Source organism: Schistocerca nitens, chromosome 1, assembly GCF_023898315.1.
Source record: "Schistocerca nitens isolate TAMUIC-IGC-003100 chromosome 1, iqSchNite1.1, whole genome shotgun sequence".
Taxonomy (NCBI): Eukaryota; Metazoa; Arthropoda; class Insecta; order Orthoptera; family Acrididae; genus Schistocerca; species Schistocerca nitens.
In genome coordinates this window covers 162,688,634-162,713,714 of record NC_064614.1, presented here as the reverse complement: position 1 = coordinate 162,713,714, position 25,081 = coordinate 162,688,634, and the positions used below count along the sequence as shown (strand labels likewise).

General features: G+C 46.2%; 1 protein-coding gene across 1 annotated transcript in view; it reads left to right on the top strand.

Moving 5' to 3' along the window:
• The first annotated feature begins 5,226 nt into the window (after window positions 1-5,226).
• LOC126233971 (uncharacterized) overlaps window positions 5,227-25,081 on the top strand; it is an 86,879-nt gene continuing 67,024 nt past the window's right edge. The window contains exon 1 of the mRNA XM_049942900.1: window positions 5,227-5,730. Coding sequence (XP_049798857.1) covers window positions 5,227-5,730 — 504 coding nt within the window. The remainder of the gene's footprint in view (window positions 5,731-25,081) is intronic.

Here is a 25,081-nt window from a genome sequence, read left to right as displayed (position 1 = left end):
CGAAGAAATGAACTTATTGATTCTTCATTTATATAGCTAGCCGTAGCTGTACGAGAAATATTTCAATTTTAACTCAGATCACTAATTTACTTTTTCGTAATTGCCGTGATTACTTTCAGGCAATTAAATCTTTTTTTTTTTTTTCCTTGTAAGCTAGACCTCACCCTGGTCAGCTTGATAGCAAATTTGTCCATTACCTTAGCGATCCTCTATTACAATTTCTGACAAAAATCCACACTGTAATTTATAGGGAGTCTTGTTTTCGCTTTGCTGTAACATTTGACCAAAAAAGAAGCCATACATTTTGCGAAAACCTACAGTACTTACAAAACTTCATTAATTGGTTCAAATGGCTCTGAGCACTATGGGACTTAACATCTGAGGTCATCAGTCCCCTAGAACTTAGAACTACTTAAACCTAACTAACCTAAGAACATCACACACATTCATGCCCGAGGCAGCATTCGAACCTGCGACCGTAGTGGTCGCGCGGTTCCAGACTGTAGCGCCTAGAACCGCTCGGCCACAGCGGCCGCCAAACATAGCACTGGCCGGCCTTCAGGAATGATCGGTCAAGGAAGAAAGTACGAATATTCCTCAGTATTCTACGGTATCTGTCCTATAGAGGTCGAGGAGATAAAATCGGCTAATGACGCCTCTCGCAAAGGGACACAAGCAGTCCCTTTTCTCACTCTCCACCTGTGAATGGAGCCGGAAGAAATAGTAATGCATAGTACAATAAAAAGTATCCTGTGCCACATACTTCGCAGTGATTCCCACAGTAGAGATGTAGGTGTGTCGATTGTATAAATATTATGGGAGAAGTTATATTTATTCTTTTCGTGACGCCACCACATTGCTGACCAGTCATTTCCATCATTTTCAACTGCAGGCTCAAATTGCAGGGTGCAGCGAGGGTCGACTCGACGAGCAGGTAAGCTTCTAGAAGGTAGCGGGCAGAGACAAACAGTGTACGTAGGCGTCAAGCAGCAGGGGAACAGCTGAGAACTGTCAGGCGGTACCTCTATCGATCGCTCCGGTGCCCAATCTGCGAGCGACGTCCGCCCGGGGATGAGCGCGCCCAACAGCTGTCTCGCTGATGTATCGACCGCCGCCGGTCGAAGGGGGCGGGGCTGGCCACCTACGCGCACGCGCCAGACGCACGACGCATGCGCGAAGCAAACGACGCATGCGCTTACCGGCGGCGCATGCGCGCTACAGCCGGTTATCGAGCGCCCGGCCACAGCGCTGGACTTGTTGCTGGTGGGACGCCGACCGCAGCGCGTGTCCCGGCGGCGAGCGCGTCGTGCGCGTCTTTGTAGTCCTGCCGTTCCGTACCGAGCCGAGCCTCGGCGGGTCCGCGCCGCGAGGACTGGGGCGTGGCCACCGGCCGCTAGCAACCACTCGCCGTCGCACGTGTCATCCCCTGGAGCTGAGGCGCCACAGGATCTTCGCGAGGATTGACTGAAAAGGTGCACTCGGCGCAAACCGGTGCTTCTTTCTCCATCCAGATGTGACTTGGGCGCCTCGCGTTTTCCATTTCTCTCAGCGGTGACTTGACTACAGTGTGGTGACTATCAGCTGTCACCGCCAACTAGACTTCGAAAGTGTACGAATGGACACTTTCTACCTCATCTTCGATAAGTCGCTGCTCAAGTTCGAAGACATTGTTCGTACACTGATCCAGGCGTCAAATGCCGGCCAGTTAGAAAAATCTCGTCTTTCCGCCAAACCTTTGTCAAACGCCCAACGACCATTTTGGCAAAATCCAGTTGTCCATCAACGATTGAGCCTCTGTAGTGACGAAGGCTTTTGCAACAATGTGGGCTGATTACACCTCGATCTTCCGTATGACCCGTTCCACAGTAGTGGGGCCGTATACAGTTAAACCGTGATCAGTTACTGTCACTGCGTTCGCTTCTCAGAGCCCGTCAGTCGCGGCGTTGGCTAAAGTCTTACCTCAGAGACTGATTCTCCATTTTCGCCAGAAGTGACTGATGCTGAGCTAACGAGACAGCCATTTTCTCTAGTCGTCAAGCAAAAAGTCACCTCGCTCTGCGATTCACAGCACTTACGGATTCATTTCCAACTGGTCAATGTGCTGCTGTGTATTTGCATGACGCTGGTTAATACCACAGTGACGGACATTATTTTTCACCACCCAGACATAAAATAGCTATTCGCGTGCATATCCTCGAGTTTCAAGGTATGAAAAGACTCCACACTACTTCTGTTGCCAACATTCTGTCTTCTTGGACTGAAGAAGAGCTTTAGGTATGAAGCTTTCGCATATGGCGAGTCGTAAGGAACACTAGCGCCAACACACAAAGAGATCTGTCCATATTTGACTCTACCATATCGATTTGTACCTTTGTGGCATCTGTAACGGTCTTTATTCATTTCCGTCTCGTGACTGAAGACTTTATCATCAGTTCTTGTGATCACCACTACTGTATACTACAGGAAGTGAGTGCAGCTGCTCTTATTTGGGCTAGGATAACGAACAGTTGACTCTCTTACAGCGTTCGTGATCCACGCCCTGCGGAAAGACTACCGCACACAGAGAAAGACAACTGACAGTGGAGATTTGTGTGTAGCAGTGAATACTGCGATATTTTTGTTGGAGGCACTACCAGTACCTGCTTGAAGTTGTAGAGGCTGGATTGTGTTAGAATTGTGTACAACACTGAATGGGCACACACAGCATGCACTCTTAACTGCACAGATATAGCTGAAATGGTGAAACGAGAACTAGAATATACCACTGCCTGAAATCCAGCAGCAAGGACGTTCATGTGAAGACAGAAACACTCTTCAAAGCTATAATCACAGTCGAGAAAAGAACTTAGTTGAAAGGCAGTGAGCGAACATTAATACTGGTAAAAGCTTTCATCGTTACTGGTGACATAATCTTGTTATTCCAATTGGTTGGACAGTATTCGCGTGTTTGCGTGTATCTGTGAGGAAATTTTATGCCAAAGACAGAAACTTCCTTAAGCGAAAACTCTGGAGGTAGGGAGAGTTTATACTGTTAATTCAACTACTGTTCGACTGTTTACAAGGCACGCTGGGGACCTACAGAAAACTACTTATATTTTGGACTATTGCTGAAGCTACTACAGAGAGTTTCTGTTTATTAGCAACCCAGTTCCTTGTCGAGTACCTGAGTGGTCTATTACGATAAGTTGACCTAAAACTAATGCTCAATATAAATGAGAGATTTACTAGAGTACACGTGAAAAGTTAATTATCCATCAAATGCTTTCCTCCAACTAATATAATTCTATCAGTAGGGGTTATGAGACAGTGAAGGACATTTTGCAACAGAGATCACGATTATAAAGTCCCAGCGGGACTTGTTGCTGCCTATCGACGACAGTGCAATAACTGAGATCATAATTTTATTACAGAAAGCGCATGCTCTACCGTAAGGTCTCTACATCGGCTCAGCTGCCCTCTTAATCGATTAGAACATTCTTTTGGAACATGAGCATAGCTCCAACTGAACAGCTCAACTGCTTCACTGTATGTGGTGTACTCAGAACGTTTCCAGTCCTGAATCTGACATAAGACGACTTTTGAATCTGACAAAGAAGTATATATTTTATCGCGTCGACATTGGCACTGTTTCCGACTGAATTAAGCCACACAAGATAATTCTGCCAGTAGCAACTGCGAGACAGTGAAGGACATTTTGCAGCAGAGCGTACGATTATAAAGTCCCAACAGGACGAGAGCTAAGAAACCGCCAACCTCGAGATGTGAAGTGACTGAAATATTTATACTCAAGGAAAATCCGTTGCTGCAGCTGTCACCATTAGATCGTTGCTCCCACTGATTAAGCTATCTCAGAATCACCAGGTCCTAATCTCTCGTTTAATTTTTCCACTGGGGCGAAAAGTGGAGCTGAAAAGATTTCGAAGATACATCTTGGAAGTCCTTCACCAGCACCCGTTTCTCCGCGGAAGTTGTGTCTTAATCAACATCCACTTTGTCGTTTCTCCCGTACTTCATCCAGCGAGGATTTGCTGCTAAGGTAATCAACAGAACACTCATTCTCATCGAGCAAGGACTGTAACGCAAGGCATTCATACTTTTTGGATTGGTCAAATATTTGTCCGATATAAACTGTTATACTTGGCACATTAGCTTCACTGCTTCTGCAACTGCCTGTCCAGACCTTGGGACCACAGGCTCAAGAGCAGTTCTCTTCGATCTGACTAATAGGGCGCTTTTGCTGTCCATGTTTACTCATCCTTGGAACACTGGTATTTGCTCTGACACGTGTCAGCATGCTTAATCGCACTTTTTTATATATCTTCAGGGCGACTGCATAGTTATTAACTCAATCAGACAGGAAGCTGAAGTCAGGTTGTCTCTTTATCTAACTACCTGCAGTATTTCTGCTTCCAAACTGATTATCTAAATTTTTTGACATTCCTGATGCATCTTCATGGCGACTATCAACTTGAGAAACTGTTGAGGTGTACAAGAGATTCCTGGTTTTCCTGTTGTACGAAAAACGACTCTAAGATTACTGCTTGCAATACGTCAAACTGTGTTTTTTAACTTCTTGTATCCTCACAGTGAGTGCTTCTGTCGTATCAGTCAAAGTAATCAATTTAACTGGTTCTGTAAATGTGGAAGAATTAGATGCTCCCAGAACTGGATTTATTTCTCCAAGTTTTCTGTGGTTGCTTGCTGAATCGAGTATCGAGGTAAACAAGTGCTGCTTCGTAATACGTAGAACCGTATTTTGCAAGCTTTTGTGGTATAATCGGTGCATCTCATTTCTAGATAGAAGGTATCTGCTTCTAAGCCGTCGATCTGTTTCTTTAAATCTTGGGATGTCATTGTTTTCCGAAGTGACTATCAAGGGAAGAAGAGAAAGTGTTACTGGGTGGTGCAATCTATAAGTCGACTTGTATTTTGCAGCCTCCTGGCTGTGGTCAGCGAAGGGAGGTTCGGTTGCAAGGCGGTGCAACAAACGAGTGAAGAATTTTTGATCATTAGTTTGCAGTCGCTTGGGATACCCTCTGTGTGACTTACCCTACAGTGCTCGTGGGGTCAGTGAAGAGAAGTGTGGTTTTCTGATTGTGTAATAAGTGAGTGGTGTATTCCTGCGCCCAATATTTCGACCTTTTCTCGGTAATCTTTTGGAGTAGACACGGTGTGACTAGTTTCTGGGCTAACCGTCGAGCGGGTAACGAGAAGTGAGTCCGAGTGATGATGCAACAAGGGATGAGCGCGAGCGACGGGGCGAGCGCGATGTCTGCGGCGACGGCGGCCCCCGACGCCGCCTGGGCGTCGGCCGTGTCGGCGGAGGCGCTGACGCGCAACGTGTGGGTGCAGGCGGGCTTCATGGGCGCGCACCTGGCCACGCTGGTGATGGGCCTGGCCAGCAACATCGTGCTGCTGCGCGCGCTGCACCGCGGCGGCAGCTCGCTGACGGCGGCGGGCGACGTGTGCGCCGTGGGCACCGCCACGGCCCACTGCATCCTCATGTGCGTGCTCGTGGTGCACGTGCCCGCGCTCAACCACTTCTACGGCGTGTCGTCGATGGGCCGCGACACGTGCCGCCTCGAGGACGCCACCTTCCTCTTCGTCGCCATCGTCACCAGCCTCACACTGTGCGCCTCCTCGCTCCAGCTGCTCGTCGAGTCCGTCGGCCACTCGGCCACCGACGACGCAGAGTCGCTGCCCTACCGGTGCATGCTCTGGTTCCTGCAGGTGCGTACGCCACCTCACTACTCGAACTCTACATCTACATCTTGTAAGGTGCCTCTTACGTGAAGAAGACATTTTTACCAGTTTTAATAAATTATTGTCTCTTATTGATGTCCCCAGAATGAGATTTTCACTCTGCAGCGGAGTGTGCGCTGATATGAAACTTCCTGGCAGATTAAAACTGTGTGCCGGACCGAGACTCGAACTCGGGACCTTTGCCTTCCGCGGTCGCGGTCTCGGTCCGGCACACAGTTTTAATCTGCCAGGAAGTTTCATATCAGCGCACACTCCGCTGCAGAGTGAAAATTTCATTCTGGAAACATCCCTCAGGCTGTGGCCAAGCCATGTCTCCGCAATATCCTTTCTTTCAGGAGTGCTAGTTCTGCAAGTTTCGCAGGAGAGCTTCTGTAAAGTTTGGAAGGTAGGAAACGAGGTACTGGCAGAAGTAAAGCTGTTAGGACGGGGCGTGAGTCGTGCTTGGGTTGCTCAGTTGGTAGAGCACTTGCCCGCGAAAGCCAAAGGTCCCGAGTTCGAGTCTCGGTCCGGCACACAATTTTAACCTGCCAGGAAGTTTCATAACAGCGCACACTCCGCTGCAGAGTGAAAATCTCATTCTGGAAACATCCCCTCAGGCTATGGCTAAGCCATGTCTCCGCAATATCCTTTCTTTCAGGAGTGCTAGTTCTGCGCCGGCCGATGTGGCCGTGCGGTTCTAGGCGCTGCAGTCTGGAACCGCGAGACCGCTACGGTCACAGGTTCGAATCCTGCCTCGGGCATGGATGTGTGTGATGTCCTTAGGTTAGTTAGGTTTAACTAGTTCTAAGTTCTAGGGGACTAATGGCCTCAGCAGTTGAGTTCCATAGTGCTCAGAGCCATTTGAACCATATTTTGCTAGTTCTGCAGGGTTCGCAGGAGAGCTTCTGTAAAGTTTGGAAGGTAGGAGACGAGGTACTGGCAGAAGTAAAGTTGTGAGGACGGGGCGTGAGTCGTGCTTGGGTAGCTCAGTTGGTAGAGCACTTGCCCGCCAAAGGCAAAGGTTCCGAGTTCTAATCTCGGTCCGGCACACAGTTTTAATCTGCCAGGAAGTTTCTTATTGATGTATTCACGATAGTTAGGAAGTGCTGTAATCCGTAGCCGGCCATGAATCGAAAAGCATTTCCCACGCTGGCTGGCTAGGTGACGAAGCGACCATATGTCGCGCGTAGTGGGGTGGGGCTCGGCGCTGGACCGTAGCAACAAGCGTCAGCCTGGGAAATATACGTGACGGGAAGTACCGCCATCTTGGCGCCAAAGTCACCGATTTTGTTTATTTATATTTAATAATTAAAGTCATTTATGGCAACATGAATAGTAGGAGGAGCCTCTGGTTGTTTAAAACTATTTATCATAATTTTGCCTCGTTAAAATTCACACCCGTTCATTAACAAATGCGTATCTTAGTAAGTACGAACTTGATCGGAAATCCACGAACTGTGACGAAACTAGTAAGAGATACGGACTGTGCGCCAAAGACGGCAATCGGCGTTAATAGCTCTTCCTGTCTTGTTCGCCGGCCGGGTTGGCCAAGCGGTTAAAGGCGCTACAGTCTGCAACCGCGCGACCGCTACGGTCGCAGGTTCGAATCCTGCCTCGGGCAAAGATGTGTGTGATGTCCTTAGGTTAGTTAGGTTTAAGTAGTTCTAAGTTCTAGGGGACTGATGACGTTAGAAGTTAAGTCCCATAGTGGTCAGAGCCTGTCTTGTTCGATGGTAGCCATGCTCTCGGTTACAAGTAGTTAGTGACACGAGTGTTTCATTATTGATCTAATAGGAATAAAAGTGATATTACGGCATTCTGAATGTTAATTTCGAGTAAATAGATACCCCAAAGTTGATCGACAGCAATTTCAGATAATTAGCTTCCACCGACAGAGACATCCAATGCGCCAATGAAGAATCTCCACGGGACGACATTTACGAGAGCTGCACCGCGCACAGGTAGGAGGAAACGCGACACGACCGACCGAGGCGGATCAAGGAAGGTCCGACTTACACTCGCAAATTCCGGGTGGAACTGCTGACCAGTCATACTGTACGTCACATATACTACCCTTTACGGACTCGCGGCTAAGCTGAGTAATAACAGTATCAGTTTAGAAGTGAGGGTATCTTGCAATCTGCACCCTGCAAACCACAATGTAATGTGTAGTGGAAGGTACCAGGGGCGTTCGAAAAGTAGTGCGACACTTTCTTCTTTTCTAAATGTAGGTTGGTTTTATTCAACATTCCAGTACACCATATTATTCCCCACCCTTTTGGCTACGAAACCCTATATTTCAACACAATCCCCGTTCAATGCGACGGCGTTACACCAACTTACTGGTAGGGCCTGTATCTCCGCATTGTACCATTCTAATGGTCGACGTCAGATCCAACGTCTTGCTGCATCACCACCACCCCACCATTCACTTACTGCTTCAGCAGAGTGCGTCCTTCATTAGGCCAAACAGATTGAAGTCGGAAGGAGCCAGATCCGGGCTGTAGGGGAGGATGAGGAAGAACAGTCCACTGAAAATTTGTGAGCTCCTTTCGGGTGCGCAGACTTGTCTGAGGCCTTGCCTCGTTATGGAGAAGGAAAAGTTCGATTGCATTTCTGTGGCGGCGAACACGCTAAAGTTGTTTCTTCAGTTTCCTGAGAGTAGACAATACACTTAAGAGTTTATCGTTCCACCATGAGGGAGGACATCATACTGAATAACTCCTTTACAGTAGCAGAAAACAGTCGCCACGACTTTACCAGCTGACGGTGCGGCTTAGAAACTTTTTCTTCGAGGGACACGTGATACGGCACCACTCCATGGATTGCGGTTTCATTCCCATTTCGAACTGATGAAGCCATGTTTCGTTGCGTGTGACGATGTTACACAAAAATTGTCATGATCAGCCTCGTAACTGCAGGCATTTCCACACAAATGGACCTTCGTTACTCCTTATGTTCTTCTGTTAGGACGCGAGGAACCCAACGGTCACACACCTTTGAGGACACAAATGATGAACGATTACGTCAGCGCTACAAACAGAGACTTCCAGTTCCGCAGCGAGGTGTTTGATTGCGATCCGTCGATCACCTCGAATGAGAGTCTCCGCACGTTCAAACATTGCAGGAGCCACAGGTATGTCCGGCCAGCTGGCACACAGGAGATTGGACAGGTTAGCGCTACCTTGTTGCGGTGATGATAAACTCATCGTCCAGCGACACACCGTGCTTTTGTTCACTACTAGGTCTCCGTAAACATTCTGCAAGCGCCTATAAAGATCTGCGGTGCTCTGGGTTTCCACGAAAAGAAAGTCAATGAGAGTACTCAGCTTCGAAAGCATCTCCTTTGCAGACGCCATTTTGAAGACAGCGCCGCCACCTATCGGTACTTCACGGAACTATACGGGCGGAAGCAGGAATATTCCATGAAGTACGACAACCGAAACTGCACGAGAAAAAAATGTGCTGCGTTACTTATTAAACGCCCCACTTACATCGTCTACCAGTATCATCCCCCCTCCCTCCACTTCTGCTCCATTCGCGGACAGTCTATGGGCAACGCTCATTTTTTTGTTTGTGTTCATTTTTTATTATTTTATTTATTTACTTATTTATTTATTTTGGAAGAGGAGGGGGTTCTTCAGTCTTGAGACTGGTTTGATGCGATCCACGAAGAATTCCTTTCCCTTGCCAGCCTCTTCATTTTAGAATAATACCTGCCTGTTCATCTCCAGTTATTCTACATCTACATAAATGTCACCGTACAGTGCATGGCGGAGGGAACCATCTACCACTACTAGTCATTTCCTTTCCTGTCGCCGGCCGCGGTGGTTTAGCGGTTCTAGGCGCGCAGTCCGGAACCGCGCGACTGCTACGGTCGCAGGTTCGAATCCTGCCTCGGGCATGGATGTGTGTGATGTCCTTAGGTTAGTTAGGTTTAAGTAGTTCTAAGTTCCAGGGGACTGATGACCACGGATGTTAAGTCCCATAGTGCTCAGAACCATTTGAACCTTTCCTGTCCCACCCGCAAAGAAGAGTGAGGTGTAAGACTGTCTAGCAGACTCTGCATGAGCCCTAATTTCTCTTGTTTTCTTGGTTCTTATGCTAAAAATATGTTGGTGACAGTAGAATCGTTCTGTAGTCAGCCACGCACGCCGATTCCAAAAATGTCCTCGATAGTACCTCACGAAAATAATGTCGTCTTCCCTCCAGAGATTACTATTTGAGTTCACGAATCATGTCCATAATACTTTAGTGCCAATCGAACCTACGCTTCTGAATTGCTTCGATATCTTCCTTTAAGCCGACCTGGTTGGGATCCCGACCACTCGAGCACTTCTCAAGAGTGGGCTGCAATAGTGTTCTTTACGCCGACTCCCTTATAGATGAGATACATTTTCCCAAAATTCTCCCAACAAAACGATGTCGACCATTCGCCTTCCCTAGTACCAGCCTCTTGTGCTCGTTCCGTTTCATATCGCTTTGCAGTGTTACTCCTAGATATTTAATCGATGCGACTGTGTCAAGCAGCGCTCTACTGATGCTGTACTCGAATGTTACAGGATTATTTTTCCTGCTCATCCGCTTTAACTTGTATTTTTATACATTTACAAAAAGCTGCCATTCATCACACCAACTAGGAATTCTGTCTAAGTCATCCTGTGTTGGAGTTACTCAAATCTCAGTCTTCTTCTACAACTTTACTCGCTAAAGCCGCATTTAGTAATACGGAAATTATTCCCTGATGTCTTAACACATGTTCCATCCTCTTATCCCTTCTTGTCAAGGTTTTCCATATGTTCCTTCCTTCGCCGATTCTGCGAGAACCTCTTCATTCCTTATCTTATCAGTCCACGTTATTGTCAACATCCCTCTTTAGAACCACATCTCAAACGTTTCGATTCTCTTGCGTTCCGGCTTTTCCATAGTCCATGTTTCACTTCCGTACAATGCTGTGCTCCAAACGTAATTCCTCGGGGATTTCTTCCTCAATTAAGGCCAATGTTTGATACTAGAAGACTTCTTTTCATCAAGAACGTCCCCTTTGCCTCTCCTAGTGTTCTTCTTATGTCCTCCTCGCCTCGTCCGTCACGTGTTCTTTTGTTTCCAAGGTAGCAGAATTCTTTCACTTCATCTGCATGATGGTCATTAGTTTTGATTTTAAGTTTATTGTTAATCTCATTTCTGCTACTCGTTAACACTTTACTTTTTCTTCGGTTTACCCTCAATCCAGAGACTACACTTAAGAGACCTTTCTTTCCATTCAAAAGATCCTGGAATTCTTCTTTACCTTCGCTAAGCGCAGCAGTGTCATTAGTGAATCTTATCATTGATATCCTTTCACCCTTCTAATCCCTTTGCTGAACATGTCTTTTATTTCCATCATTACTTCTTCGATGTACAGACTGAAAAGTAGGGGCAAAGACTAAATCTCTGTCGTACACCCTTTTTAATCCAAGCATTTCGTTCTTCGTCCTCCATTCTTGTTATTCGCTCGTGGTTCTTGTATATATTGTACATTACCCACCTTTTCCTATAACTTATCCGTATTTTTGAGAATTTCGAACACCTTGCACCACTTTACATTATAAAACGCTTTTTCGAGGTCGACAAATCGTATGAACGTTCGCGTTTCTTAAGTCTTGCTTCCATTGTCAACCCCCACATTAGAACGGCCTCACTGACGTCATTACCTTTCCGAAAGCCAAATGGGTCGTCATTTAACACATCCTCAATTTTTCTCCATTCTTCTGTGTACTGAGGTGACAAAAGTCATGGGATAGCAACATGCACATTTACGGATGGCTGTAGTATCGCGGCCGGCCGCAGTGGCCGAGCGGTTCTAGGCGCTTCAGCCTGGAACCGCGCGACCGCTACGGTCGCAGGTTCGAATCCTGCCTCGGGCGTAGATGTGTGTGATGTCCTTAGATTAGTTAGGTTTAAGTAGTTCTGAGTTCTAGGGGACTGATGACCTCAGATGTTAAGACCCATAGTGCTCAGAGCCATTTGAACCATTTTTTTGTAGTATCGCGTACACAAGGTATGAAAGGACAGTGCATTGACGGAGCTGTCATTTGTACTCAGGTGACTGGTGTGAAAAAATTTCCGACGTAGTTACGGCCGCACAGAAGGGATTAGCAGACTTGAAACGCGAAATGGCACCTGGAGCTAGAGCCATGGAACATTCCATTTCTGAATTCGTTAGAGAATTCAGTAGTCGCAGATCCACAGTCTCAAGGGCGTGCCGAGAATACGACAGTTCAGGTATTACTTCTTACCAGCTATAACACAGTGGCCGACGGTCTTTACTTGACGGCCAAGAGCATGGGCGTCTGTACAGAGTTGTCAGTGCTAACAGACAAGCAGCGCCGCGTGAAATAATAACAGAAATCAATGTGGGACGTTCAACGAGCGTTTCCGTTAGGACAGTGAGGCGAAATTTCGCGTTAGTAGGCTATGGCAGCGGGCGACCGACGCAAGTGCCTGTGCTAACAGCACGACACCGGCTTCAACGCCTCTTCTGTACTGGTGACCATATCGGTTGGACCCTAGACAACTGGAAAAACCATGGACCCAAGTTGTTAAGAAGGCACTGTGCGAGATGGTGGTGACTCCATTATGGTGTGGGCTGCGTTTACATAGAATAGACTGTGTCCTCTGGTACAACTGAACCGGACACTGACTGGAAATGCATGTGTTCGGCCACTTGGAGACCATTTGGAGCCATTCATGGACTTCATGTTTCCAAACAACGATGGAATTTGTATGGACCTAGCGAAGTGGCGCAGTGGTTAGTACACTGGACTCGCATTCGGAAGGGCGACGATTCAAACCCGCGCGCGGCCATCCTGATTCAGGTTTCCTGCGACTTCCCAAAATCGCTTCAGGCAGATGCCGGGATGGCTTCTTTAAAAGGGCACAGCCGATTTCCTTCCCCATTCTTCCGTAATCCGAGCTTGCGCCCCGTCTCTAATGGCCTCGCTGTCGACGGGTCGTTAAACACTAATTTCATCCTCCGTCTCTAATGTTTATGGACGGCAATGTGCCATGTCACCGGACAATAATTCAAATGGTTCAAATGGCTCTGAGCACTATGGGACTTAACATTTGAGGTCATCAGCCCCCTAGACTTAGAACTGCGTAAACCTAACTAACCTAAGGACATCACACACTTCCAGGCCCGTGGCAGGATTCGAACCTGCGACCGTAGCAGCAGCGCCGGACCAAAACTGTCCACCATTGGTTTGTAGAACATTCTGAAGAATTCTAGTGAACGACTTGGCCACCAGATCGACCGATACGAATCGCATCGAACATTAATGGGAGTTAATCGAGAGGTAAGTTCGCGCACAACATTCTGCACCGGCAACACTTTCGCAATGATGGACGGCTATAGAGGCAGCATGGCTCAGTATTTCTGTAGGGGACTTCCGACGACTTGCTGTCTCCAAGACACTTCGAGTTTCTGCACTGTGCCTGGCTAGATGAGGTCCGAGACGATATTAAGAGGTATCCCTTGACTTTTTCCAACTCGATGTATATTATTCTTATCAGCAACTCAGATAAACGAGCTGTTAAACTAACTCTGCGAGAATTTATTTATCTGTCCTTTCTGTCTTCGGAATTGCGGGGATGATAATTTTTGAAAGTCTGATAACATGTCTCTAGTCTTATAGATTATACAAATAAACTCGATTAGTCCTTTGTTTGCCATTTTCTCTACTGATTTTAGAAATTCCGAAGTAATCAGCCCAGATTTGTGAAATTTTAGAAATATGTTAGATGCATGTTGGGAGAAATGTTTGAGATTGACCGAAGCTTGATTGTAGTAAGTAGGCCCAAATAGATGTAATTTGCAGTAGTTATACAGAGATGAAGGATCTTACCGAGGATAGAGTAATGTCAGATCAGTCATCCACCTGAAGGCCACAACAGCAAATGCTAGAGGATGAAATATTTTCTTGACGCATTTAGCAAAGTGGGCACTTCGAATTTTCTGAGTAAGTGTCTATACGTTGCACAACACGTTTTCTATTGCATCTCCTACCACGATTTTTTGGAGCATATCTGTATCACTTTCACATCGACTAAACAAACCTGTGACGAACCATACAGCTCTCATCTGAATATTTTCTTTCTCTTATATTAATCCAACTTGGTAAGGGTCCCAGGCATACGAAAAATAAGCAAGAATTGGTCGTACAATATTGTTGTAATAATTTTTTGCCCCCGACATTTTGTCACTGATAACCTTACAATTTCAAAGATATTATCCCTAACAACATTACAGAAGCTATGTCAAATTGTAAAGTACGACGTGTTTTCGCTTAATCCTCCTCTTATCTCCTTTCAACTGTTACCTCTCGTGTGTGAAGTCTCATCTCTTAACTTTCGTGACCTTGCTACGACCTTCGGCTGCTACAGACGCATGAACTATGCGCATGTAGTCCAGTCAATAAAGGAAAATTAAGGAAAAACATCATGTAGCAGAAAATTTTTGTACAGTAGCAGGATGGAGCGTCATGAACAACATATTGATAATCCCAACCTGTGGGATCTGAGCGTGGGAGTGGGGGCGTGTCTAAAGGTCACTTTTTATGTTGTGCCTCAATAACTCGAAAACCGCAGCTCCTAGCGCAAATATTTCCCAGTACAAAATTAAACTACATTAAATTTCCTACAAATAGGCACTATTAATTTTTCCTGTAGGTCTAATAGCTTCCGCATTGCAGGAGATAGGGTTTTGATGGTACAAAATTAATCTTTATTGTTGAGTGAAGTGGGTTAAGAAAAAATATTAAATATATGTGAGTTCCACTTCTAAGTGCAGTAGAGCCATATTAGGGGATAAATTATGTTTTAGTGGTGTGAGAGGGGTGGAGGATAGAAGTGCGATGTTGCCAGATTGAGGTCGTGCGGTTCCCTCCTTCGTAGGACTGCAACCTCAAGAGTGAGCAGGTAATTCTCCACTCTGTCTAGACCACTGTCTCACAGGATGCAATTGCAGTTTGCTTCACAAAGTTATACTGCCCCCCCCCCCCCCCCGCAGCGCGCCTTATGAACCAATGGCGATACAGTGCACATACAAACTCGGGGGTGTTTATTTTCCATGGATCGGGGTTAACCCTGCATGGAATATAGATATAAGTTATTAATAATGCTTACGAAAGAAACGCATATGGACAGAACCTATGTAAATCTCTGCACACTGTTCTACACCGCTGTTGAGGAAACTGATTCTTGGTCGTCCTGTACGGCAACTGAAGCGTCCTTCCAGGAAAGGCACGTTTCCCTAGCGCGAGCACTGCTCGGTTTTCAGTTTACAGTCAAACTATGTCTCCCTGGTATTTCCTGTCCAGTTCTCTTATGCGAGCGGAAAAGGTAACTTCACTGAGCTCTTGTTTATACAGTGTATTTATTTTCAGGTTATTAAATGAGAACTTAATAGTAGGTGTTAAGCGAGCTTTTATATTAAATACGTTTCCTATAAACAATGGCCACTAAGTGTATAATTTGTAAGTGTGATGTTGTCAGTGACCTTTGTAGTGTTACTGGGAAACGGACTGCATTGGTAAATGTGGCACCTTGTTGCTGTCTGTCGTTACAACTTGCTGTAAGGCCATGAGTTGTAGCCACTTGGTGGTGAATTACCGAATGACCAGAAAGTTCTCGCCAATAATTGAGATGCTGGAAGACTGCATAAATCTCTTCCGTTCAGGAATTGCTGGCACTTGTAGATTGGGCTGCACTGTCTGGAGCCACAGTGTATCTACCAAGGTGGGTGTGAATGGGCCTGATGGAGCGAGACTGATCATATTCAAGTCTAGAACGGTAAGTGCTATAATGGATTGCTTGACTTACGTTGAAATATCTGAAGTTCCGTAATGGCTGCAGAGGGAGACAATTTAAGCCTGTGGACCTCTGTAGATGTTGGCGAATCTGAGGCTGCGCTGGAGCTTTCGAGACTCCTCTTGGGATGAAAAGCATCCAAGCCAGTGATAGCGGAGACAATGAAATTGACATTGTAATGGGATGTGGCACTCCGGACGGCTCCTTCATTGTGGTAGATGGTTGAGAGGCTCCAGCTGTTGAACTTCTTTACATAACAGCACACCTAACAGCTGCAAATAACTACTGTTTTACTAACTCCACTATATAAACACGAGCTCATTTTGTCTACCCACATAAGAGAACTGGACAGGGGTATGCTGATACAATAGCTCCTTATTTAGCAATTATATACAACAGCTCGGTCATAGAAAAATCCGTATCTAAAACTGGAAAACTGTTCAAGTCATACCAATACCCAAAAAGGGAAATAGGAATAATCCGCTGAATTACAGGCCCACATCACTAACGTCGATTTGCAGTAGGGGTTTGGACCATATACTGTGTTCGAACATTATGAATTACCTCGAAGAAAACGATTTATTGACACATAGCACGGATTCAGAAAATATAGTTCTTGTGAAACACAACACTTATGAAGTAATGATTGCTGTCGACAGGGGATGTCAAACTGATTCCAAATTTTTAGATTTCCAGAAAGCTTTCGACACCGTTCCTCACAAGCGTCTTCTAACCAAACTGCGTGGCTATGGAATATCGCCTCAGCTATGCGACTGGATTCGTGATTTCCTGTCAGAAAGGTCACAGTTCGTAGTTATAGACGGAAAGTCATCCAGTTAAAAAGAAGTAATATCCGGCGTTCCCGAAGGAAGTGTTTTAGGTTCCCTATTGTTCCTTATCTATGTTAACGACATAGGAGACAACCTGAGTAGCCCTCTTAGATTGTTTGCAGAATATGCTGCCATTTACCGTCTTGTAAAGTCATCAGATGACGAAAACGACTTGCAAAATGATTTAGACAAAATATCTGTATGGTGCGAAAAGTGGCAATTGACGCTGAATAAAGAAAAGTGTGAAGTTATTCACATGAGTACTAAAAAAGATCCGCTAAATTTCGATTACGTGATAAGTCACACAAATCTGAGGGCTGTAAATTCAACTAAATACTTATGGATTACAGTTACAAATGACCTAAATTGGAACGATCACATAGATAATGTTGTGGGTAGAGCAGACCAAAGACTGCGGTTCATTGGCAGAACACTTAGAAGGTGCAACAGGACTACTAAAGAGACTGCTTACATCACGCTTGTGCGCCCTGTCCTGGAATACTGCTGTGCGGTGTGGGATCCGCATCAGCAGGGATTGACGGATGACATCGAAAAAGTTCAAGGAAGGAGCGCTCGCTTTGTGTTATCGCGAAATAGGGGAGATAGTGCCACAGACATGACATTGAATTGGAGTGTCAATCAATAAAACAAAAAAGTTTTTCGTTGCGACGGGATCTTCTTATGAAATTTCAATCACCAGTTTTCTCTTATGATTGCGAAAACATTATGCTTGCACCCACCTACATAGGGAGAAATTATCATCAGGATAAAATAAGAGAAATCAGGCCTCGAACAGAAAATTAAAAAATTTAAACGTCGTGCGACTAGGGCCTCCCCTCGGGTAGACCATTCGGCAGATGAAAGTCTTTCGATCTGACGCCACATTGGCGACTTGAGCGTCGATGGGGATGAAATGATTAGGACAACACAACACCCAGTCCCATAGCGGAGAAAATCTCCGACCCAGCCGGGAACTGAACCCGGGCCCTTAGGACTGACATTATGTCGCGCTGACCACTCAGCTACCGGGGGCGGGTACATAAAAATTTAAGTGCTCGTTTTTTCCGCGCACCGTTCGAGAGTGGAACGTAGAGAGACAGCTTGAAGGTGGTTCGTTGAACCTTCTGCCAGGCACTTTATTGTGAGTAGCAGAGTAATCACGTAGATGTAGAAATGCTAGGGAAGTACAGTCTGTCTGCATAATGAAAAGAGAGCAGCGCTCGTGGAGGAGGAAGTCTCCTTTACCGGAACATCGCTACAGCTCCATACATGATGTCCAAGAATCTTTGCCCTCTGGTTCAAATGGCTCTGAGCACTATGGGACTTAACTTCTGTGGTCATCAGTCCCCTAGAACGTAGAACTACTTAAACCTAACTAACCTAAGGACATCACACACATCCATGCCCGAGGCAGGATTCGAACCTCCGACCGTAGCGGTCGCGCGGTTCCAGACTGTAGCGCCTAGAACCGCTCGGCAACTCCGGCCGGCCCTTTGCCCTCTGGCAGTGTAGAATAGTGTGCAGACAATTACGTAGATTTTATGAGTATGAGTTTGTTGTAGTGTTAATGCAGTTTGCCTCGTGATGCCACTTGAGGAGCTACTTGAACAGGTAGTAGCGGCTCCAGATCACGAAAACTGACGACGGCCGATCAGTGTGCTTGCCCCACGCCTCTCCATACCACATCCAATGACGCCACTGGCAGAGAATGACGCGGTGGTCGGTCGGTACCCATGGACCCGCCACAGCCTGTAGTGGGACAGAGAGAGAAAGAGAGAGGGAGAGAAAGAGAGGGGGGAGGGGAAGGGAGAGGGGCAGAGAGAGACAGAGACACAGGACAGAATGTTAATGCACTTCGTGGAAAATAAACACCTTTCCGGGCATGTGCACTCTGTCTCCCCAGTGGTTCACAAGTTGTGCTGCAGAGGGTCAGCATAACTTTGTGAAACACCCTGTAGTTGCATCTTGGCACATAGTGGGGTAGATAGAATGAGGAATCATCTGTTCGCTCTTCGGCTGGAGACCTGTGAAGGAGGGAACTGCAAGACCACAACGCGGCGGCCCACCTTCCCTCGCACTTCTACCCTCATCCTCTTCCCCTACATCCTGTTACACCCCCAGAACACAATTTATCACATAACACCTTTCTACAGCAGTTACACGTGGTACGCACATGTAATATTTGTTCTCAACTCACTTTTTTTTAAGGTAACCAGTAATTTGATATCACTGATACACTTTTTAATAATCAGCGATTTTTCCATTCTCCGTAACGCGAAGACTGTTAGCCCACGAGAGAAAATGAATAAAACCTTTTGTTAGGAAATTTAATGTACATTTATATTTGATGACGAACTACAGTTTGAAATATTGAAATTTATTCCTGGAATTCAACTCACTGTAATAGGTATAGATGTACAACCAAAATCGACACATGAAAATCTTTCCCAGACTGGGACTGAAACCGGAAACCAGTATACCTATACCTATCACAGTGAGTTGAATTTCAGAAATAAATTTCAATATTTGGAACAGTAGTTCGTCACTATACACTCATCAAAGAAAGTTTTGCACCACCTCGGTTCCGAGAATTCCGGAATCTGTACAGAAAATGGGAATAGAGATCAACATAAACATCATTTCCGCCCTTTTTATTCAAAAAAATGGCTCTGAGCACTATGGGACTTAACATCTGTGGTCATCAGTCCCCTATAACTTAGAACTACTTAAACCTAACTAACCTAAGGACATCACATACATCCATGCCCGAGGCAGGATTCGAACCTGCGACCGTAGCGGTCACGCGGTTCCAGACTGAAGCGCCTATAACCGCGCGGCCACACCGGCCGGCCCCTTTTTATTGCTCATGAAAATCACACATTGCATGTTGTACCACCATACAGCGAGACCTTCAGAGGTGGTGGCCCAGTTCGCTGTACACACTGGTACCTCTGATACCCACGTCCTCTTACATTGATGCATGCCTGTGTTCGTCGTGGCATACTATCCACAAGTTCATCAAGGCACTGTTGATCCACATTGTAGCACTCCTCAACGGCGATTCGGCGTAGATCCCTCAGAGTGGTTGGTGGGTCACGTCGTCCATAAACAGCCCTTTTCAGTCTATCCCAGGTATGCTTGATAGGGTTTATGTCTGGAGAACATGCTGGCCGCTTTAGTCGAGTAATGTCGTTATCCTGAAGGAAGTCATTCACAAGATGTGCACGATAGTTCGCGAATTGTCGTCCTTGAAGATGAATGCCTCGCCTATCTGCTTCTGATATGGTTGCACTATTGGTCGGAGGATGGCATTCACGTATCGTGCAGCCATTACGGCGCCTTCCATAACCACCAGCGGCGAACGTCGGCCCCACATAATGCCACCGCAAAACAGCAGGCAACCTCCACCTTGCTGCACTCGCTAGACAGTGTGTCTAAGGCGTTTAGCTTGACCGGGTTGCCTCCAAACACGTCTCCGACGATTGTCTGGTTGAAGTCATATGCGACATCGGTGAAGAGAACGTGATGCCAATCCTGAGCGGTACTTTCGGCTCGCCCTATTTGTCCAAGAAATTCACAGTGCCGTAGACACTGGCGAGCAGATTGATGCCGTATTCCTGGACTTCAGGAAGGCATTTGATACGGTTCCGCACTTACGTTTAGTGAAAAAAATACGAGCTTACGGAATATCGGACCAGGTTTGTGATTGGATTCAGGATTTCCTAGAAGAAAGAACACAACATGTCATTCTTAACGGTTCAAAATCTGCAGATGTAGAGGTAATTTCGGGAGTACCGCAAGGAAGCGTGATAGGACCTTTATTGTTTACAATATACATAAATGACTTAGTTGACAACATCGGTAGCTCCGTGAGGCTATTTGCAGATGACACGGTTGTCTACAAGAAAGTAGCAACATCAGAAGACTCGTACGTACTCCAGGAAGACCTGCAGAGGATTAATGAATGGTGCGACAGCTGGCAGCTTTCCCTAAACGTAGATAAATGTAATATAATGCGCATACATAGGGGCAGAAATCCATTCCAGTACGATTATGCCATAGGTGGTAAATCATTGGAAGCGGTAACGACCGTAAAATACTTAGGAGTTACTATCCGGAGCGATCTGAAGTGGAATGATCACATAAAACAAATAGTGGGAAAAGCAGGCGCCAGGTTGAGATTCATAGGAAGAATTCTAAGAAAATGTGACTCATCGACGAAAGAAGTAGCTTACAAAACGCTTGTTCGTCCGATTCTTGAGTATTGCTCATCAGTATGGGACCCTTACCAGGTTGGATTAATAGAAGAGATAGACATGATCCAGCGAAAAGCAGCGCGATTCGTCATGGGGACATTTAGTCAGCGCGAGAGCGTTACGGAGATGCTGAACAAGCTCCAATGGCGGACACTTCAAGAAAGGCGTTACGCAATACGGAGAGGTTTATTATCGAAATTACGAGAGAGCACATTCCGGGAAGAGATGGGCAACATATTACTACCGCCCACATATATCTCGCGTAATGATCACAACGAAAAGATCCGAGAAATTAGAGCAAATACGGAGACTTACAAGCAGTCGTTCTTCCCACGCACAATTCGTGAATGGAACAGGGAAGGGGGGATCAGATAGTGGTACAATAAGTACCCTCCGCCACACACCGTAAGGTGGCTCGCGGAGTATAGATGTAGATGTAGATGTAGATGTTGTTTGGCCCATCTCTACCGCGCTGCGTGGTGTCGTGCTTGCCAAGATGGACCTCGCAATGGACGCCTATTGCGCACAGTTTGAGTCGTCACACGGCGTCCTGTGGCTGCACGAAAAGCATTATCCGTAGGTAGCGGTCATCCAACGCAGTGGTAGCCCTTGGGCGGCCTGAGCGAGGCGTGCCATCGACAGTTCCTGTCGCTCTGTATCTCCTCCATGTGGCAAACAACATCGCTTTGGTTCACTCCGTGATGCCTGGACACTTCCCTTGTTGAGAGCCCTTCCTGGCACAAAGTAACAATGGGGACGCGATCGAACCGCGGTATTCACCTCTACACATTGTTGAACTACAGACAACACGAGACGTGTACCTCCTTCCTGGTGGAATGACTGGAATTGATCGGCTGTCGGAGCCCCTCCGTCTAATAAGCGCTGCTCATGCGTGGTTGTTTGCATCTTTGAGAGGATTTAGTGAGATCTCTGAACAGTCAAAGGGACTGTGTCTGTTATACAATATACACAGTCAACGTCTGGCTTCAGTAATTCTGGTGGGAACTGGGGTGATGCAAAACTTTATATATGCCTGGACCCAAAAACGAGTGCAAAAGCCGGCCAACGCATGGCGCTGGACAGTGTCGCCACATGAGAATCTTGTTTAAAATGGGCAGTAGTGAGACGGGGAGTTAAATGTGCTAGCAAACGCAGCACGTTGACTTCACCATGAAAGGTACTGTTAATGAAGCTTCACTATCAGAATGGATATTCTGCTGCTGCAGCTTTATTGTCCTATCGCCGTAAGAAGGGTATTAGAACGGGTACAGGTCTTGTGACAGGTATCGCTGTGGAGAAAATGATCACGAAGTTCGAAGTTGCTTAGACGATTGATCCTGTATAGGGCGACCAGATATAAGTGTTACCGTTCCTCGGACAGTTCTGGCAGAAATGGAGACTTTAGCGGGTCCGTCTAAGCATGGTAAAGTAAACGCTCGTGAAGACTCTCGTCTCATCGGCATTCCATGTACTACTGTTTGGAGAGCACTAAGGCTTACCGTCCAATGCTATCCGTACAAAATCCAGCTTCCTAGTTACCTGTTAGCCATCGATTTCGTCACGCGGAGAGCATTTGAAGTGTGAGCATTTCAAAAGATGGTGGAAGACGACGATTGGTTGTCTGACGTGTTGTGGACCGATGAAGCACATTTCACACTCCAAGTGTCTGCCAACATCCACAATTCCAGAATTCGGGCTACCAAAAGTCTTAGCACTGCCGTGGAAACCACGACGCATGACTAGAAAGTCACGGTGTGGTGTAGATTTACTACATTAGTCTTGATCGTACCCTTTTTCTCGCTGCTTTTCAAACCCTTAGTGTGACGGGTGCGAGGTATGCCGATGTGTTACAGAATCGCACCATCCCTAGCCTGACTCATAAACACTGCTGGAAGGTGGGACTTTTATGCAGGATGGCGCTCCACCCCATATTGCTACCAGTGTGAAAGAGCTCTTGCGCACATCGTTTGTTATGCTAGTTATTGTTTTGCATCTTACGAAGCGCCAGTTATTGGTCATTTTGAGCACTTTTCACTTTTCTGTTTCAATAACATAATGTGTCAATTTTCGCCTCTCTACGTACATTATTTCGTTGTGAATTTGCAATGTTTTGGGTCACTCAGCAACAGGGCGAAGAAGGGACCTCTCACGAAAATTACAACGGCAATGTATGACTTCTCGAGGTCTGTATCCTAAAAACTGGCACGGGAATCACGAGCTGTACGAGTGTACGTAAATGAATTAATAATACATGAGAAGAAATAGATAGGTGTGTGACATATGGAAGTTTGGGTTGCTCTGGGAAGTATGCTCGGATAGCCTACGCGCTATGGCGATCGCTCGCGATAAGCGGGAAACCCGGGTTTTAGTCCCGATCGGTCATAAATTTTCTTGTGTAGCTTCAGTTGGTACAACTATACTTCCCACAGTGAGTTGAATTTCTGGCAAAAATTTTAAATTTTATGCATTTTAATTTTGTACTGGGAAATATTTTCGCTAGAAGCCATGGGTTTCGAGTTATTCGGGAAAAAGATTAAAAAGTGGCGTTTAAACGTGCCCCCGCTCCCATGCTCACAAACCACATGATATTTCATCCTACCACTGTACAAAAAGTTGCGACCACACAGTTTTTCCCCCTATTCGACCTGTTTTGGTCTCCGTTCACTGGGCTAATGAAAAGTCTAGCAAAGTAAAGTTGTAAACTATTGTCCATTACTATTTATCAAACTGTATCTGACTTAAGAAATACTTTAGTGACATTCATTTTGAAGGGAAGATAGCCATTTTCTAAAACCTACCCAACTGTTGCAAACGCTATCGTATTTTTCCTCTGCGTCTAGTGGATACTATTCATGTTTTTCAATAAAGCTTCACTTCTTACCTGGGTTATCTTTCAGGTAACTGCATATTATCCACTAAATAACAGTGCCAGAATTCACAACTTGATTAGGAACCAGTACAATTTTAACTCGTGCCTTTTCGTTCTGAAAAAAAAAATACTATTAGCTGAAGAAATCAGTTGACAGTCCTGAACGGACAAAAATTTACAAATATCTTTCTGTTTACAATTCGAATCAGTAACTGAATTTTTCTTGAAATTTTACAACTTGACTTTAGAAAATATTTAGCAAGCAATGAACAATTTTGTTGAACTCTACTTTTCCCACTAACATTACCGAACTTTTTCAAAGAAAAATAATATCACTTGATAACCCCACTGTTTATCGTAAATTTTCCAAGATCCTAAAAATCAAATTAACCATGAACTATGGTAGAGCAACCATTCCAGTAACTGAACAACATTTTTGTTTAAGAAGTTAAATAACCTCTGAATTGGAGCCATTTCATTCACACTTGTGATACGTCACACTAGAACTATCTCACAAACAAGTATATTGCCTCCTCTTTGATTAACAATGTGTCTTTGGAAAATGGCGTGTGAGGAAAGCTAGGATAAGCTTTGGCGCTTCTGGAACCTGTAGCATCGCCTGGATTCTCTGATGCCACTGCGCCCTCGGATTCGAACGCCCCTGCCGGTCGACACTTGCCTGACGGTGATTGGCGAACCGTGGCGGGGTCGCAAATCCCTGGGCGGAAGGTGAAAGTTGGTGCTGGCCGCAAGGCTGTACCCTTACGCCTCCGTAACAGGTTTGAGGTACTGCCCACTGCTGAAAGTACTTCTGAGCCAGCAAGAGCGGCCTCGCCTGTTGCGGCAGTGGCGGGTCTTCCTGAGAGATCCGGACAAGCGCAGAGGGTGCGATTGCATGTCATTGGGAGTTCCAATGTTAGGCGGGTGATGGAGCCCCTTAGGGAAATGGCAGCTAAGGACGGGAAGAAAGCCAATGTGCACTCCACTCCATATGCGTACCGGGGGGAGTTATCAAAGATGTGGAAAGGGTCCTTCCGGATGCCATTAAGGGCACAGGGTGCAGCCAACTGCAGGTAGTGGCTCATGTCGGCACTAATGACGTGTGTCGCTATGGATCGGAAGAGATTCTCTCTGGTTTCCGGCGGCTATCTGAGTTAGTGAAGACTGCCAGTCTTGCTAGCGAGATGAAGGCCCAGCTCACCGTCTGCAGCATCGTCGACAGGACCGATTGCGGACCTTGTACAGAGCTGAGTGGAGGGTCTCAATCAGAGTCTCAGACGGTTCTGCGACCGTGTAGGCTGCAGGTTTCTCGACTTGCGCCATAGGGTGGTGGGGTTTCGGGTTCCCCTAAATAGGTCAGGTGTCCGCTACACACAGGAGGCGGCTACACGGGTAGCAGGGGCTGTGTGGCGTGGACTGGGCGGTTTTTTAGGTTAGACAGTCTCGGTAAAGATCAAAAAGGGCCCCAGTCTCAAAGGGTACAGGGCAAATAAATGACAAGAATCGACCGAGCAACAGCCGGTACTGTAGTTGTA